This window comes from Dermacentor albipictus, unplaced genomic scaffold (genome assembly GCF_038994185.2).
Source record: "Dermacentor albipictus isolate Rhodes 1998 colony unplaced genomic scaffold, USDA_Dalb.pri_finalv2 scaffold_39, whole genome shotgun sequence".
NCBI classification, from domain to species: domain Eukaryota; kingdom Metazoa; phylum Arthropoda; class Arachnida; order Ixodida; family Ixodidae; genus Dermacentor; species Dermacentor albipictus.
The window spans coordinates 89,078-107,659 of record NW_027225593.1 but is presented as its reverse complement, the minus strand read 5'-3'; the positions used below and the strand labels follow the sequence as shown (position 1 = coordinate 107,659).

Sequence of the window (18,582 nt, the reverse complement as noted above, 5' to 3'; positions counted from 1 at the left end):
TTATTTCAGCAGCTACTGATTTAATATATTCTTGTTCACAACTTTCTCCCGACATTATTCTTTTGCAGGAAACTTGGCTTTCCAACGGCCAAGATTTTCATATAAATAATTATCGTTTATTTCAATTGGACCGTCCATCGAGAGGCGGAGGACTTGCTTTCTTGATACCAACTAAAATATGCCACAAAGTAAAAATTTCCTATCAGTATATGTCTAAAGAGTGTGAGATTCTAGCAACAGATGAAACTATTCCTGGTTGTACCCCATTTTCATTAGTTAATACATATTTTCCCCCAGGCGTGCATGATACTCGTTTCCTCGATATCGTTGTCAAATCTTGCAGGAAAGAAATTGTGCTAGCCGGAGACTTTAATTCTCATCATGTGTCTTGGGGTTTCAAAACGGACTCATGTGGAAAGCGATTGTCGGACTGGGCAATTAGTCAAAATTTTTGTTGCTTAAACACGAATTCAGCTACCTTTATTCAGGGCCTTTCTAAATCAGCATTGGATCTTACATTTGCCAGTTCAGGAATTGCCGTAACTTCGTGGCCTACTGTCGACTCAGCCTCAACTAGTGACCATCTTCCTATTAGGTTTGATATTGTCTGTCCTGTTATTCCCCTGGAGTCTACGACGCGGACTTTTGTCAACTGCCAGAAATTTCAGGGTGTCTTGAAAACGGTCCTCAACTCCCAGAAAACGATGCCCAACGACATCAAAGCCATGCGGCTTTGCGCTGTATTAAAAAGTTCCTTTAAAAAGTCCCAATTTAATGTTAACATAAGCAAAGGTAATACGTCTCCTTGGCGGAATTCGGATTGCATGCGGGATTATAGAAGACGAAAAGCCGCATGGAAGAAATTACTTTACAAACAGTGTCCGAGTAACTGGAGTGATTATAAATTCGCAGCTGATGCATTCAAGAGAACAGTAACGAATGCCAAATGCGAATATGACGAAAAACATCATGACCTCCTCTCTAAGCCGAGCCACAAAAAAGCTCTGTTCAGATTCCTACGATACAGAAAATTCATACCGACACGACCGATTCCTGAATCGATAATTCTTTCACCACGCGAGAATTCATAGGAAAGGGCTTAGCTCAACTATTAAAATCACGTATGCCGAATGGGCCACTAAGGCCCCCCACCGCCCATGACTTTTTCGAAGTCACAATGTCAGAACTGTCTAATGTTCTTGGGTCTCTGCCTGCCTCAGCTCCAGGTACTGACGGCATTTCCAATGCCATGCTAAAATTATTGTTTGAAATGTCTCCTGACGACATTCTGAATACGGAAAATTATTCTCTACAAAATTAATGGATTCCACAAGAATGGATCCGGGGACAACCAAAATTATTCCGTTGCTTAAAAAACAAGGAGCCGGCTACAATCTTGACAACATTAGGCCTATCTCTCTTACGTCAGATATGGTAAAACAAATTGAAAGAGTTTTATATGATCGTATGATAGATCATATATACCAAAATTCATTACTGAGCACATGCCAAATAGGTTTCCGGCCCGGTCTGTCGATTTGGTGTGCGCATGTAGATTTAGAAAGCCGCATCCAACTTGCTCAACATAGAAAAGAAGTGAGTGCTTTAGTGACTCTTGACATCGCAAAAGCTTATGACAGCGTTGAGTACTCTCTCCTGCTAGACAGATTACAGTCCTACAATTTTCCTAGATATATAACGGCCTGGATTTTCGAATTTCTAAGAAACAGAAAATTTCATTGTTTTCAAAACGGTTTTTCTACAAGGCGCTTCGATCAGACAAGAGGGGTGCCCCAGGGGGCTGTTCTGTCTCCTGTGCTATTTATCCTATTGATGAATTCGGTTCCGCTGCACCACGATGTATGTCTGTAAATCTATGCCGATGACATTGCATTTTTCACGACTGCTAGAGACATCAATTCTCTTAACCTGTCTGTGCAAACGTACCTCTGTACTCTACAGACGTGGCTTCACGATCTGCATCTATCACTTAACGTAAACAAAAGTGCAGTCCTTGTTTTTTCGTTTTCCGGGCCTTTACAGTTATCATTAGTATATGAACAAAGAACCATTCCTCAGGTAGAGTCAATTAAATACTTGAGTATCATATATGACGGAAAACTTAACTGGCGTTCTCACATAGAAAATATTGGAACGAAAAGAACACGAGCCGTAGGTCTACTACGTAGAATTAGTAACCGACGTTCTGCTATGCGAAGCGACACACTAATTACGATTTATCGTATGTATATACGACCGATTCTAGAATGCGGCTGTGTTTTATTCTTTGGAAGTGCAAAATATAAATTAAAGCCCCTTATTCTGTTAGAAGGAGAAGCTCTTCGACTATGTTTAGGTCTCCCTAAATTCGTTGCTAATAATGTATTATACCAGGAAGCGCGCCTACCTACTCTTCACACGCGATTCCGCATCGTTACGGTTCAAACCTACTTAAGAGCTTATGAATCTTCGGTATGACGGAGACAATATGCAGTTATTAGTGAACCACAACCATTTTTTGAGAACACGTGGTCACGGTTGCATACCCCACAAGTTCTATTTCTGCAAGCACAATTAACACCTTTAAATGTTAGCCTTAGAGGAATAATTCCGCTTCATAGCTCTACAGGATCGCTCAAAATTGAATTTGCCGACATTTTTCCTAACAATGCAAAATTTCTGCCCACAACATATTTGAATGACCGTTTACAAGAATATTAGGCCCGTTTCAAAATAAATGTAATAGCGACTGATGCTTCTTCGTGTGAAGAGAAGGCAGGCGTGGGTATCTACTCACCTTCCCTTGATTGGTCTTTTTCACTTCGCCTACCAGATTACAAATCAATTTTTCATGCCGAGCTTCTGGCAATAGTTCTTGCCTTGAGGAAATTACCCGTTGATACTACAAGAGTCATTATTGTTACAGATTCTCTATCTGTATGCAGCGCACTTATTGCGTCTACAATATCGACAGCATGGAACACGTTTTATTCATCAGCTCCGGCTCATTTAAGCTTAGTTCATATGGTATGGGTCCCTGGCCACCGAGATATTCATATGAATGAAATAGCCGATTCCTTGGCCCGAGCTTCTTTAACAGGCCCTGTGCTATCTCTGCTGCTGACAACGGCGCACGTCACTGCAGCCAGCTATAAACAATTTTCTTTGAGCGAAGACAAAAAAGCCCTGTCATTACCAAAATGCACAGATTTTTCGCACCTAAATTATTCTTGGAACCGAAAATGGTGTCTTAACAGGCAACTCGAAGTTTCATTTACTAGGCTGCGTTGCCGTATTCCAGCACTTAATTTTTACTTGCACAGGTGTAGTCTGGCGGTATCCCCTCTATGTTACCTCTGCAATGAACCCGAATCTATAGATCATTTTTTATTATCTTGCCGGCGCTTTTCTGTTCACCGAAAACTATGTCTAGAAATTCCACTTCAAGATTTAGGATTACCTTTAATAGCACCACTATTCTCTCCCTTGGAGCAACAGTATTGGGATACAGACACAGGAACATATGCCTAGCCGTTTATAATTTTCTATGTGGCTCAAAAAGAATGCCTTGTTAATAGTTCTTAGTTTCCACAATTGATTTACTTCGACTTCAGCCTACGAAATTCAAAAATTTAAAAGCACAAATACACAGTTTACATCCTTCTAGTATTGTTGTTCAAAAATTTGGCTTACCCAAGTTGACGTATATGTTTTTTTTTAATTTAGTATTCCTATCAACGCAAGGTTTACTATAGTATTGATCACTAGTTTTACTCATGTATTCACAGTTTATTTTTCATCTTGGATTATAAGTTTATTTTACTTTTTGTGTTAGTTATTTATTAACCAAATTCTGTTATTCATTCAATCATTTTACAACCCCATTCGCGGCCTATCCCCCATAGTGGGTTTGTGCCATTTGTTGAGGATTCATCATCATCATCATCATCACCTCTTGATGACACATATAGATTCTGAAGTTTTTCCGGAGTAGACAGCGTCGATTTCAGGCCGCATTTCAGCGACAGTGGCGGCGTGGTCTCTGATATCCGAAACATAGGGTGGCTAGTAAAAAGACGTAAGTAGAGAACTCGCAACAAATATTTAAAATTCATTTTCAGCAAACCTAAATCTCTTGCAGCAATACAGATTGGCACCGGTCGATAGCCGGAGTGCAAAGGCAATCGTATATTGAAGCTTTTATTAACGTCATAGGACATCGAGAAATCCCCAGAGTTCTTCTTCTTCTTCGTGATTTGATGAGAGGGAAAAATACGCTCAGTTCTGCAGCCGCCAAAGTTGCTGTTTAAGGTTTTCCAACCAGCACTGCAGCAGCAGAGGGAAAGGCGAACGCACGCACAGACACCGCCGGTGATTGCCTCAGCGAGGAGGAAGAGAAGGAGGGAATGCGCACAGGAAGCGTCTTGCTCGCCGAAAGGAGACAGCACTGGCGAGCCCACGCCAACCTGAGGTGGTCGAGTGCGCGGTGGGGAACGAGGCGAGATTGCGCGCACAAAGGCCAACGTCTTTTCACGGTTGCGGCCATCTAAGCGTTTTATTGCGACAGCAATTATATGGGCTCTCCAGGCGCACTCCTGCCGTAGCCCAAAGGTTCCGAATAAAGTCCACGGGTGATAAAACAATCACCTAGCGCCGTATGCTGTATGTGCGAACGAAAGCGTGCGAGGGCGAGCAGGCGAACGCGGTCCAATCCAGCAGCTCACATGCGCCAGCGAGGAACGCGATCCGGATGCGTGCCCTCTCCTGATGCGCCTGATGCACGGGGGTCAGGCGAGGGAGGGGTCCCTGTTCTCCGACGGCTGCTAGGGTGCGTCGATGTCCTCCTCGCTTACCGCTCCGAAGAGTGGAGACAACCGCGGCGTCTACTACGGCGTTAATCACGTGAATGGCGGACGCCATAGTCGACGCCTTTGACGGAAGCCGTAGGGACGCATTGCCGGCGCTCGTGTGTCTTGAAAGCGATCTGCGACGTGGCGCAAGTGGGCGCTTGCCCGGGCCTCGCCTTCAAAGCGATCTTTGATGTTTGTAGAGTGCGCGTAGTGCCGGTAGCTTGGTATGCGCTGTGCTTTCGAAGTTTTGTTCGCGCTGGAAGCGACAGATGCACAAAGATAAGTTCGTTTCCTGCTCCCGCGATTCCCCACTCCAGCATTTCGACAGCGAGTTTCCGTGCTCGTCGAACGAGATGTGTTCATGTTTCATGTGCGCGCGTGACACCGTGCTTGTTAACATGAATAAAACATGTTGGCGGGCTTGTTGATTTATATCCATGATATAATGTGTACGCGCAACTGAACATCGACGCAGAATGTAGTCGACACACAAAGACAGAGCTGTGTGTAGATGTCTGCTTCTTTCTACGTCCTTGTTGAGTCACTACAGGCTTAGATATTCTATTATTGTTATTGTCGTTAGTGAGTGAATGTTTAAAGTTTATATGCGGTTGCTAAAACTACTATCCTTACTTCGTACAGCTTTCCACTATTTTGTTATCGCAATCGGTGCTTCGCCTTCCGGGCGAAAGTGCGACATTTTTTCAACCGTTGTGGGCGGCTTGGCGTACTTCTAACGTCAGGGCACTCGCCGTGACTTTGGCGGCGTGACACAACTTGTTCATCACATAGGCGAGTAGCGACATCGCCAAATCTTCGCAGCGTTTCTTGCCTTTTACATAAAGGGTCAATTGTTGGCGATATTCTTTCTCTTTGTGGTCAAACCATGCTATACAACAGAACTAACATCCCTTGAGCGAAACGCGCTGGTCATCTTTATAGGTGAAGCAACTTTTTAGTCGCTAAATCTTTCGCGCATCTTTTTTTTTATCTTCTACGCGCAGGTTCCACGTGCGACGATCGAAGGACAGGGTTCAGTGGGCAGCACAGCGTTTCGCCAAACAAGTGGCCCGTGAAGCATGTCTGAATCCTCGCAAGCTGTCGTCACCAAACCTGCACCCGACAGGGACAGCATCGACTGGGACGCACTGAACATCCCATGCACTAAGAAGGATGGTGCCAGCTGCAGCCTAATGAAACACCGTCATGATTTGAATAAGGTCCTTCGACGTGCTCGCCTTGAGCTTGCGGAAGATGGGCGCGGAGAGAGCCGAGGTGACGTCCTAATCCAGTGTAGCCAGACACGCGCTTGCCGGTACGCTGCATGCGGCCCTGAGCAAGTCTCGCGCGAAGCGAGGGCAATGGATCTCGCCGAGCGTCTACTCGCCGAGCATCGCTGCATCACAGCGATAAAATTCGATGCCATTTGGATGCGTCGTGCCTCGATGCTTTCAGCAATAAATCGCAATGGCTTTTTGACAAGCATTACCATCTACCCAACAATATTATCATCACCTCGCGATGACGATATCTTCCTCGAAATGCTCAATCCTATTATACAGCGTGGAAATGTGGCCCTCAAGGTCAACGAGTTTGACGAGGAAGGGGGAGTCGACGTGGCCATGCCTGGAAGGTCACTCGGCTTAGGCATAGATCATCTCACAACACTCGACATGTCAGACGTTCGCATGACCGATACCCACGCGTGTTGGCTGATCCGGAAGCTCACTGGAAACAAGAGCATCACTGAACTCAGTGTCTCACACTGCGTGTTCGGCAATCGCGACGAAGCCTCCAACGCGCTGTTTGCCAGATACCTCGCCAAAGAAGACTGCGTGCTGCGAAAACTGACTCTGAAATCGACGATCCTTTACCGCAGAGGGTTCGACCTGGCCCTGCGGGAAATCGTCCATGCGCTCTGCAAGATGAGTACTTTAGAGGAACTGAACGCAGACATCGTCCTTGTGCCTGAAAGATTGTAAGTATTGCTTATCATTGCACCACGAACCGACGATACACAAAGAGGGCATCTCGAAGCACGCATTACGTGCTACACAGCACGTTTTCGCCCTCTAATGCCGAAAATATCATTAGGAACATTATAAGGATCATAGTTAGTGTCAACTGTAATCTAATAGACGCAACTTAACGTATTGCCTATAATATTGTATTTCATGCGCTGTAGCGAGCTTTTGAATTGTGGAGAGTTCAGCGAACAAATCATTATTTGTATATTTGGCCCACAGATAGAGTTTATTTAAGATAACTGATGTTTTCAACCATATCGCTCCTCATGGCTTGCAATAAAAGCCCACATGGGTGCTTCAGCGAACTCTCACAAAATTGTTTAAAGGTTGCGTGTAGCAGATAACTCAATTCTAGTTTATCAGCCGGTCTACTCGAAGCGGCGGGAACTACTTGCACAAAAGATTGAAATCCAATATCGACTTATTAGGAATTCACTGATTATCTTTCTAGCCTATTATCTTATGACCCATATTGCAATTTACAAATTGTAGCAGTGGACTTCGCAAGGCGGGTCCACTTGGAACGAATTCTCAGGACGACACCAGCTTCGAGATATAAACCGGAGAAATGAAGAAATGCATTTGGCGTTGCAGTTACTTGTGTGCTTCAGTGCAAGAAGCGACGTTTCGTTAGGAATTTAACTTGAATGCCAATGCTATTCCTCGCAAAGTTCGGCAATTTATATTTCGAAACTGGTGTCATCTTGAGAATTCGTTGCAAGTATTCGCGCCTTGCGAACTCCACGGCTAGAATTTGTAAATTGCAATAGGGGCCATAATGTAATTAGTTAAAAACTTACTTAGTGAATTCTTATTAATAAGTCATTCATGCACCTCAATTTCTTGTGCAATTATTGTCCGCCGTGTCGAGATTTCCTTGATGTCGAACTACGAGTGGAAATTACGTGCCTATGAACGCGATTTACGTCACTGCAAGTTTAGTCATTTTCTTGGATTTTGTCATTTGTTAAAATAGCCATTGGTGTCGTGTATTCAACCTCCTGTTTTATTCGTCTCTCTAGACGACAACAGTGAACGGTCATTAGACAAAATTTAGTTTGCGCTTAAAGGGACACGAAAACGCTCTTTTTGAGTGAGTATGATTACGCATCTAAATATCGTTTTCAAATGACTGCTACTAATCGCGAAAGGAAATGACGAGCACTGCTATAGAGAAAAGGCCAAACTTGCTTCTGGTTGAATTGTGTGCCGGAACCTCAGCCTCTTATTTCGATACGACCTCATGGATGTCAAATCCTTTTTTTTTTCATTTACGCTATTTTATTGACGCGATAGTTATCGACACCTTGTGGATCTTTTGGAATATAGTGTGGTGCTCATTTCTTGAAACATAACTTCTCTTCTACACCTTCAGAAATGTCGATTTCTGTTTCTTGCACTAGAATGTATTGGAGCTCTAAATAGCTTTTTCACTAGTGGCATAATTTTTCAACAAATATATTTTTCTCCTTATGTGCTTCCAGCATGGCTACGGTCACCCTCTTCACCGAAGTCATCGCACGGAGTGCCACACTACGACGGCTAAGACTACCTTACACGTATTGCGAATGTCTTGCGCATAAATTGGGTCTATATATCCAGCTTCCGGATCCCCTAGCCGAGAAGTGCATGAAGTCCTTGTGCCAAGCCCTGCAGAAACCGAACTCGACGCTCGGCCGGCTCTCCATCGACATGCGGACTTTCGGGGAAGCAGAGTGCCACGCCTTCTTCCGTGCAGTTGCGGACAACACGGCACTCAAGACGGTGGTCGTCGACACCTTGCCCTGCATCGACGGACTCGACAGAGTCTCCAGAACTATCCGGGAGCGGGGACTCGATGACCGCGTTGTCATCAAGGGAGAATGTGCGCACGACAACACAAGGCAGCTGCAGCAATGCCCACAAATCTGCAATGCAACCATCAATACGGTGCTCCCAATCGCCAACATCCCGCACTCAATTATCCCATCTTTACGCATTGTCAGTAGTTGCAATCACATAACTTCGCTGCGGGTTCAATGCCATAGCAGCGAACGCAATGAATATTCCGCCTTGACAGCATATATAAGGGGAGCTACCGCGCTCACTGAGGTAGACATAGAGCTGATTCCCACGGGTGACCTTAGGACAAGCCCGGAGCTTCGGGAAGCCGAGGGAGAACTGGTGTCAGTTCTCGCTTCTAACACCAAGCTAGTCAGAGTCAGACTCCAGGGTTTGCAGCTGTCCTACGACGACTTGAACGTGCTCGCGCGAGGTTCTAGCAGGAGCCTCAGCCTGACCGAATTCACCGTGAGTCCTGATTGCGTCGATTACGAGTGGTTTCAAATCTTGGGGCGCAACTGTTCTGTAGACGTCGCCGAAGCGTTCCTCGAAGCAGCCGACGACATGGAAGGTGCCCTGGCGGACATCATGGTATGACTCTCTCTTAACTATTTTTTTTTTGTCTGTTCGCAATAAAAAGGAAAGCGATAGCCTACTAGACAGCGCAAGCAGTGGACTGTCCACATGCGTAATTCTAGGAAAGTTGCGAGGCGGAAATCTTGATTTTCACTAACATAGCGCGTCACAAACGCCAGCATCCTTCATGGTTTGCGCATATGTACCGAAACTAACAACACTGCTTTGAACACTGTGAGTACTTGCAAATTTAGAATTGTAAATGTTGTCATAAAAGACGTCACAAGAATCCTCAAGGCTACAAAATGGCGCAGACAAAAGTACCTATTATCCATGATTCCCATGTTAGCTGAATGATGAACAAGCCCGAGTTCCCAGTGGGAGACTCCGTGCGAATTAAATTAATTTATCTTGGTGCCGACTAATCGGACAGTAAGCTTTGCTTGATCGTTGCCGCAAAGACTACAGCCCACTGCGCGTCTCTTTGCCTGCATCTTAAAAGTAATGAAGTGCATCGTTAAGTCTCCCATATGTAAAATATTCCTTCGTGCACTTCATGAAATTGAACTAGATTTTCCCCTTACGTTCACGTAAAGACGCTTGTTCGAGGTATGCGAGAAGGAAGCTGGAATAATGGAAGCTCGGTGTGGCACAACGATTATTTTTTTCTTTCGACGTCCCAAGCCACATCGTAATCCCCAGCTTCACCATTTCCCTAAGCGCGCAGAAAAAAAAACATTACTACGGATCTCCACAGCTGACCGCACTGGACTCGCGGAACATCGGTGATGGGTAATTAGTGCAAGGGTTGACGCTCCAGGCTGATTCTAAAGGGAGTGCAAAATCCTGATGTATTTTGTAGGCGAGAATGAGCAGCAGTGCAGTGTGCGAGGATTACATTACGTGGGCACTGGAAAACAATGTGTTCTTGACAAGATGGCGGTGTCCTTTTCGCGATGTTCCTAGTTGTCGTGCTCGTGAAAACAGCGTCGGCGTCACAAAAGAGGCCCTATGTGACAATGATGATGATATGCCTCAAACAAGGTAATGTCACCACGATTGAATATCCGCCGAAATTTAAAGTTGTTGGAAAACAACCTGAATATGCATCGCCAACGTCGATGCTCAACAGCGACGTCTAAGCGTGAAACGTCGCACGCATATCTCGTGGAGCCGCACTTCATTATTTCGCTCCTTGCATCAGTTGTTGTCAAAGATGTTGGCTCCAAACTCTACTTGAAAGTATCAGGCGGGAACTTCGAAACGAGTCACCGAGCCTTAAAACCATGAAGCGTTTTAAGAGCGCAACGATTCCTTCACCGCCGTGCTACACGCTGATACAAAAGCGAAATTAATGAAGCTATGGAAGGAGATTTAAAGTTGGTAAGACGTTTCAAAAGCCACGTTGGGGCAACTTGAAGTTGCACTAAGACTTTCTTCTAACGCACGAAGGAAATACGAACGGTGTCTCTTTTACACAAAACAAATGAGAAAAAAAAACGATTCACCAAATTTACCTGAAGTATATTTAAACACTAAAACGTTGAATGGTCGCGAACAAAAAGGAGGTTACCGTTAGCCTTTGTAATAATAACTGCGAATATAAAGCTCTCGAAAGCCATGCAGTTTACTAAATAAACGTAGGCTACTTCGACAAGGGGTGTCTGAGATTGCTAAAGTCTGTAAGCGAAGGTAGTTTGAATTTAATAACATGTTCAGCGTCACGTAACACATGATCTTAGGTGAGTAGGCACGTAACTAATAAACCTTCGCACGCTACCTAATGACAGCACGGCTGCGAGATTCGGGACCCTCGCCATCGGGCAAAAAAGAAAGGGGAAGGAGGGGATGTTACACATCCGGGCACCACGAGTGGTGCTGGCTAACACTCCAACGGCCCTAGATCTAGTAAATATGGTTACCCAAGTTATTGGCCGGTTTGATAACCGTGGCAGTAGCACGATTGCTAGTCCAACGCACGCGTAATGCTGGCGTTGTGAATCCGGCGACAAGCTACAGCTAATGTACTCTAATGTTGCAGCTAATGTTACAGCTAATGTACCCAAAGCACTCCTTGGCTTCGTTGTCTGTTGTACATACTTATATATATAATATGCGTGTGTGTCTGTGTACAGGGAAACGGGACACACAATAGGCAAGAGCAGTAACCGCTCGCCGCAGACACGATTCATGACAAATATGTTCCACTTAACGGTGAATATCCTTCGAATATACGTTGGCGTTGACCGGTGTTGCATCTCCTTAATGTTTAATCACATTAGCAAGCTATCGTGTCAGCAGATGCCAAGTCTCACGGCCCATTGCATTTCCGAGGAGGCATGTTTAACGCACTACGGCCATCACGATGTGGCCGGACGCTCGTCAACTACGTCGGACGGTTGCGTCAACTGCACACATGCCAAAACTTTGGGAACGAATATATTGCGTACTTTGGTGGAGTGAAGAAATCGGGAAATTTGTAAGCTACACTTGGAATCAGCTCGCACAGCGGGGAATGGAGATCGCTGTGAGAGGCCTTCATCCTGCAGATCACGTAACAATTGATTGATGATGATGATTATAATGATGCTGGATGATGATGAAGGTGCTGTTTCTGCACCCACAATGGCGTTCGCCTGTTGTTTGCTCTATGTGAAATCATGTGGTTGCACTGGATCGCGATTAATTTCAAAATGCTCCAAATGACGTTGCGCAGACTTCGTATCGGTAATCTACGAGATTATTTCTGCGACGAAGCAAGCGATGATATGATCGAGACGTCACGTTACGTTTTAACAGTATGTGCACGGCTACCTCCAATTTCCTTATGGATTCCACGTGCTAGCCACTTCAGTTACGTTTTCGCGTACACTACAGAAGTGCTTGGAACGTTTTACTTTCACAGGCTTACATTTCTCTGGCTTTACCAACACTGGCTCTTTTCTATACACGCAGGAAGTGGCCAGGAAGAACGCATCCGCCGTCTTGGACGCTGCAGACTTCGTGCTGGGCGAACAAGATGGCGTCGAGGGTGCCCGCGCCATCGAGCTGATGCGTGACCACCCGCGTCTCCTCGAAAGGGTGATGGAAGGTGCTGACGTCACTAAAACCGAAGCCAAGAAGAGGATCCGAAGCGCCCTGGTTCGCGTCCGCAGGAGTAGCATTGACGAATTTATGACAATGACTGGCGTCGTCAAGGAGGCGGTGCAGTGCCTCAGTCATCCCGGTGCCAGGAGGCTTCAGCTCGCCGACATTGGCCACGACTGCTGGCTCCACATTCGGAGTTTCCTGAAGATAGCCGACGTCGTGTCACGTTGAGCCAGTCTAGGTAGGTGAAAACAATCTAGCGGCTTTTTTTTCGCCGTCTGCATGGGGTCGGGGCGTGAAGCAATAGCTCGTTTAACACAGCATGACGAAAGTGAATGTGGCTGTCTGTAAACAAAAAATGAAAATAACACAAATTTTTCATAGGTTGTTGAAAAGGAATTCCGCAGTAACTTCCGAAGATGTTGTCAATTTTGTCAGATTGCCGCTAAGCGGCATCATTCGCCATATGACTTACTCGTAAAGCTCAGATTCATTTTTCTATGTGCCGGATATTTGCTTTGATAGTATAAAACAAAAAGCTCAGAAGGCGTATATATCGTAAATATTCAATATCGTCTTGGATAGTATTTCAGTCACATGGGGGATTTATTTATACCTTTACTATGTATACCTTTACTTTTTTTCATACGCAGTAATATAACTTGTAATGACATCACTGACAACCAGATCGGTTCCACATGGCCAGCTTTTATATTCATCGATAGCTGAACAGGCGAGAGAGTACATACCGAATGTCTTCGGCATGTACTATATAAAAAAATACCAACAGCGCTAAACGAACCTAGAACATGTTTCATACTAGCTGGTCTATAGACTGCATTTGGTTTCATTTCTCGGGAGATCTGTGTAACATGACGTCATAATGCGGAAAATTGGCTCAGGGGATGCGAAAACCGGGACGGTTGCGTCAAGTGTTCTGTCTCTCGGTGCTCTCTTGAGTAACCACACAGGGCCGCGCAGTGTGTAGCTTTGTAGGACATCACTAAGCATTTCATTGCAGGTAATTAATTTTTCATAAATTACCTTCCCAATGGCATTCTCCTTTTCGTAACACCTTTATTTTCAAGGCACACTAATTACCACAAGTGAGAGGGAAAAATGGCAGTGAAAAGTTCGAGTTAGTGGTCGTTCATACTTTCTTCTTGCTCAATGTATATATAATACAAAAGAAAGAGACCGCAAATGATGAAGATAATTATAATGCGCAACCATAAACTACCATCAATAATGTCATGACACACAGACAAAGAAGGAACATATAAGGTTCAATTGGAAGAATAAAATTCTGCAATGTTTATTTCATTCGTAACTAAAACACTTTTGTAAGCTAGAGATTGATGAAATATCACGACCTCTTATTTTGAATGAGTTATTTTCTACACAACCTACACTGACACGACTAAGGTTATTCACAAATTTGTATCACTGTCGCTTCCTCGTTGTGTTGTTAATGCTAATCAATAAATGTTACCAATATCTGTTTCAGTCTACAGTGCTCTGGAGCAGCGCTTGGCAGACTGGGGGGAGAGGAAACCAAGCTGGCTCCTCCTGCTGGCGTCGAAGTGCGGCTGTAAAGAGAGGCTCCTACGTTTCAACTAGTAGGGCTCGGTTGCGCGCCTCTTGATTTTTCCCTCTCGTTACATCGCCGACCCAGGAAGCTGTTAGGAAGCCACTGAACACCATGTGCCATAGCCGATGTTGAAGTGTTTCAGCGTCAGTTGAATGTATTTTGAGGTGGTGGCGTTGAAGCAGTGGAGGAGGCGTCCTGTCGTTTTCCTCGCATTCCTTCACGTGACATGAACGGCGATTGGAGTTTGCTTGACACGTGCCAATTTTGCAACGATGGTGGCGTGCCCATCTTTCTTTACTGAGCCTGTTTTCAGTCCTGAAATGATGTATATCTGTCTCACACAATACGATGTTCAGCTGATGTTTTGATTTGCTTTGTGCACTTAGGAGCGAGCTATTTGAGGCACTTATTAGGCGCTAGTGTTATACAAATAATGTCCATGGTTTTATTGTGGTAATTAGTAACATGCAATAAACGAACGTGCGCCCTCCAGCGTGTCTACCACCATGCGTTCGAGTGCCGAGACCATTCTTGTAGTTTTGTGTAACTCTGTTCGTAAAATATCAACTGTAAGAGTTGTACTGTGCATTGTAATCGTCATGCCTGGCGAAATTAAGGAATAGTCCATGCGTGTTTCCACAGTGGAGCCCGAGGTAGCATTTAGAGCTGGAATCACTTTGCTACACACATCGAATGTGAGAGACTGGAGACGAAAACTCGAACGTATTTTAATTTGAACTTGAGTGAGTTTCGTTTATTGTTTATGCATTGTATTTAAGTTTCTTTTTACACAGGCGAAAAGTCAAGTATAGAGCACCACGCACTCGTCGTAAACTGCCAGGTATAGTTATATTGTCGCACTTATTACCTCGGTATATAACGCTACATCGTCAGTCAGAAGCCGTTTCGTTCTTGAACTAGCTATATCACAGTATGCATACTTCTGATCTCTAACGAGGCGTTGATATTACTGTGGTGGAACTTAAAGCGCACAATTAGCTTCCAAGACCGGAAATAGTAGTGATGTTAGGCATAGCCGAGTATCTCATTTGCCTAACACTATTACGATGACATATTGACACAATAGATGTTGATGGCATGTAAATGGGGGGGCGGAGAGCAGTGAAGGACTAGGCGCAGTGACAATTTTTAGTAATTTAGCACAATTAAGTGAGTTTCATTAACACAGGAACCACTCACCTTGTGTTAGTAGCAGAATGTCGTAGCCACAGTGGCACAACTGGCGAACAAGTTCGTTGTCTACAGATTTGTGCTTATTGTTGCCTGTAAGTAAAAATTGCAATAAATGATCGTGTTATTGCAAAAAGATGGTCTGTGGTCTTTTATTCAATAAAGTGCATGCTGTGTATACAAGGAAGGGAGAAATTTAACACTCCCAGGGTTAGTTTAGTAGCAAAGCATAAATACCCCAGAAAATGGATGAAAAACGGCGCCGCGGTAGCTGAACTGGTAAGAGTAGCGCTTTCATGTCCAATAATTTATCAGTTTCTTAATGTAATTAGTAAGTACAAGTGATTTACCCTATGATGTTGTCCTTGGCACCTTCCTTTGTTGGCTTTTTATTATACGGTTAATAAAATATGGCCCCTCGGGTCCCTTTCTTCTCGATCATTACATTACGAGGGTCTCGAATCCGCCGACATTGATGCTTTTAGGTAGCTTGCGTGCGCTTGTAGGCCGGTTGCCACCACCCAAATAGATCATGTACTCATGTCTCCTCCGACAAAACGGACGTTGCACATCCGACGCCTAGGTTCGTGAGTGGTGGCGCTAGCTGACACTCCCAGGGTTAGTTCTTGCAGTAAACCGCAGAGTGAATGGCAAACCGGGCCCAGCGCAGAAGCTCAATTGGCAAGAGCATCGCACGCGTGATCCGAGCACGTCGGTTCGTATGTCACCTGCGGCCAGTTCTTCCTCATACACTCTCATTTCCATTAGTTTGTCATTTTTATAATTATTAAGTGTGTAGTTTCCTCTATGTTGCTTTATGATATCGTCAACGAAAATAGGGCCCCTCGGTTCCCTTTCTTCTGGTTCGTTACATATATATATATATATATGTATATATATATATATATATATATTTATTTATTTATTTATTTATTTATTTTAAGGGGTAGTTTTCGGCAAAGACCACCCTTCCCCCCGTCCCTAAAAAAGTGTCTGCCTACGCCACTAGCTTCACCAGCTAGAGCCGCACTTGTCGTCGACTTTGTGGGGTCTACGGGTCTCACAGGAGTACCGACCACCGCGGGTTCGAGCTTAGCGAGCCACAGGGCCGCGTCAGCCGTCAGCCTCTAGCGCCGCTGCGCGCGAGCTCAGGCCACAAGGGGCTACCGAGCGACGCACGCAAAAACACAGTATTGCCCTAAAATGAAGGAAACCGTTTATTGTTTCCAACGGCACCCAACACTGCACAAACGCCCGGTCCCGGGACGGCGGGGAACCAAAGGGGTCCCGCACCAAGGGCGAAAAATACAGCTAGGGGCGCCTGTAGCACGTCGCTGCGAGAGCACAGGCTCAAGCTGGGACGCGCCGCTAGGAAAAGTCCCGGCGGCTATGCTACTTGCTCTGGCGATAACCAATGGGCCAACTCGCGAGAGCTCGGGCAATCTCCTTCGGCTTGGGCCTTCGATGAGTGCGGCTCGGCGTGGTACGACCTCGCGCGAGCACTAGGCACCCGTTCTTAGGCTTAGCGTCGGGATAGGAAACAACACGAGGTACGCGCTCCCCGCACGGGCAAAGGCGCCGTGCGTGAGCTCAATCCTAGTCACAAAGGTGTCGGCGGATGAGAGAGAGCCTCGTACGTACCGGGTGCCGTCCCAAAGGAGAAGAGAGCTCCTACCGTCACGGCAGCAGCCACGAGGGGCTACCCCCGTGACGTCACTAGCTCCGCCCTCACCCACGAACCATGGCGAGTGGAGCGCCACCGCTAAAACTGGTTCGGAGCAAGAACGGCATGGCGATTTGGATTGCAGACATGGGTGAAATGCGACCGCGCTAAGGCGCGTCCAATTCCCCAAATCCCCACATCCTCCTCTCCTTAATTGCCCCCCTACCAGTCTGGCGAAGAAGCTGGTAGGGGCTAATACACCAAAGACAACTGAGCCTTTCATGCACTAGCTAATTGCTACCTCAGCCCAGCAAGCACTATGCGTACAAAAAAAACATACATACAATGATAATGGAAAAATAAAAAAAAAAATAATACACTCTAAAATACAAGAAAATGAGGCCGCGAAGGGGGAAAGAAATATCAACAAAAGCGTCTGCTGCTAGCGCGGGACAATGTCCGGGGGTGCGAAGAGAACGCGGCGCGTATAGTTCTGTGGCTAGGGCGGTGGCTGAAGTCGCGGGAGATGCGATCGTGGGCTTGATAGCAGGCCAGTTAACGCAGGAACGGGCTCACCGTTGTTCCGTCGAAGTTGCCGGTGAGCCCGATGAGCGCTGCTTTCGTGGTGGTGGTGGTCCCGAACTCCAGGTGGACGGGGCAGGACACTGCCAGGTCAGCTGGCCACGCCGCCGTATGCAGGATGGATGGGCAGCCACAGCGGCGGCTGCAGGGCGTTCGCACGGCGTCGGCGACTGCAGAGAGCCGAGCTCCTGGCGTGATGTCATAGGGTCCCGTCCACCATCGGCATCCGCGGCGATCCGATGGAGTTGGTGCGGCTCCTTCAGCTTGCTTCACGAGCAACAGCCCCTTACGCACGCACGCACGCACGCACACACACACGCGCACACTCCTCGTGGCACCGCGCTACGGTAACCGCGCCTCACTCCTCGCCGTCCGCCATGCCGCCCGTTGGCCACAACGCGCCACGCCGATCCAGGCGCGAAGCGTCCCTCTCTCCCGCACCAACGAGTCAAGGGGACCACTGTTACCCCCCGCGCTGCAGGACACGCCAGTCACCGACCCCCCTCTTGGCAAAAAACGAAAACGAGAAGAAGAAAAAAAAGCACACACAGAAGAAAACAAGAACGGTCAAAATCTATGTACAAGTAACAAAAATGAACTACACAACTGTACACTTAAAACATTAAAACAATAATTACACTCAGCATGCGTACAAACCAAAAAAAATGCACACTGAACAACACACTGTCAACAAGGCTAGAGCTGGGCTGGGGCCAGCTTCTTTTCGTGCACTGGCCGCAAAGAAGCTAACCCACTGAGGCTAAGCAATGTTACTGAGGGCCTTCGGTGGCGGAAAGAGTCCGCCGTGAGGCGCGATATCACACAGGTGACCGTCTCCTCAGGTTGTACCGGTGCGTGGTCCGAATGCGGTCCTTCGCCCCGGGTGTGCCCTGTTGCTTGCGGGTGGTGCCACTGGGCACCGGCGCGAGCTCGTCGGACCGCGACGCAAAGGCTTTCAGGTCGGCGATATGGGCACGGCTGAGTTTTCCCGAAGGGGAATCCTTCAGCAAGTACGCGAGCGGAGACCAAACTTTCTCTACTCGGTACGGACCAAGCCACTTAGGAGCGAGCGAGGCTGAGAACCCCTTGCTCGCGTCGCTAAGAGCGTGGTTGCGCTTCAGGACTAAATCACCTACCTTAAATGAAAGATGGCGATGTTTCCGGTCGTATTGAGCCTTCTGCTGGGCTCTGGCC

At 46.4% G+C, this 18,582-nt stretch overlaps 1 protein-coding gene across 2 annotated transcripts; it reads left to right on the top strand.

Moving 5' to 3' along the window:
- The first annotated feature begins 3,968 nt into the window (after positions 1-3,968).
- LOC139052830 (uncharacterized) lies at positions 3,969-14,338 on the top strand. Of its 2 annotated transcripts, none has more exons than XM_070529977.1 (5): positions 3,969-4,078; positions 5,855-6,828; positions 8,362-9,289; positions 12,230-12,602; positions 13,876-14,338. In XM_070529977.1, exons 2-4 carry the CDS (start codon positions 5,930-5,932, stop codon positions 12,590-12,592), a joined length of 2,190 nt encoding a protein of 729 aa, XP_070386078.1. In that variant the 5' UTR covers positions 3,969-4,078; positions 5,855-5,929; the 3' UTR covers positions 12,593-12,602; positions 13,876-14,338. The 2 variants fall into 2 exon arrangements, with proteins under 2 accessions (XP_070386078.1, XP_070386079.1); XM_070529978.1 differs by having other exon boundaries at positions 13,869-14,338.
- The last annotated feature ends 4,244 nt before the right edge of the window (positions 14,339-18,582 follow it).

Excerpts from the sequence above, each read along its gene's own strand:
- LOC139052830 (XM_070529977.1), top strand. The coding sequence starts at position 5,930 with ATGTCTGAATCCTCGCAAGCTGTCGTCACCAAACCTGCACCCGACAGG. Across the intron at positions 6,829-8,361 it reads GTCCTTGTGCCTGAAAGATT|CATGGCTACGGTCACCCTCT; the intron begins GTAAGTATTGCT and ends ATGTGCTTCCAG. Across the intron at positions 9,290-12,229 it reads GTGCCCTGGCGGACATCATG|GAAGTGGCCAGGAAGAACGC; the intron begins GTATGACTCTCT and ends CTATACACGCAG.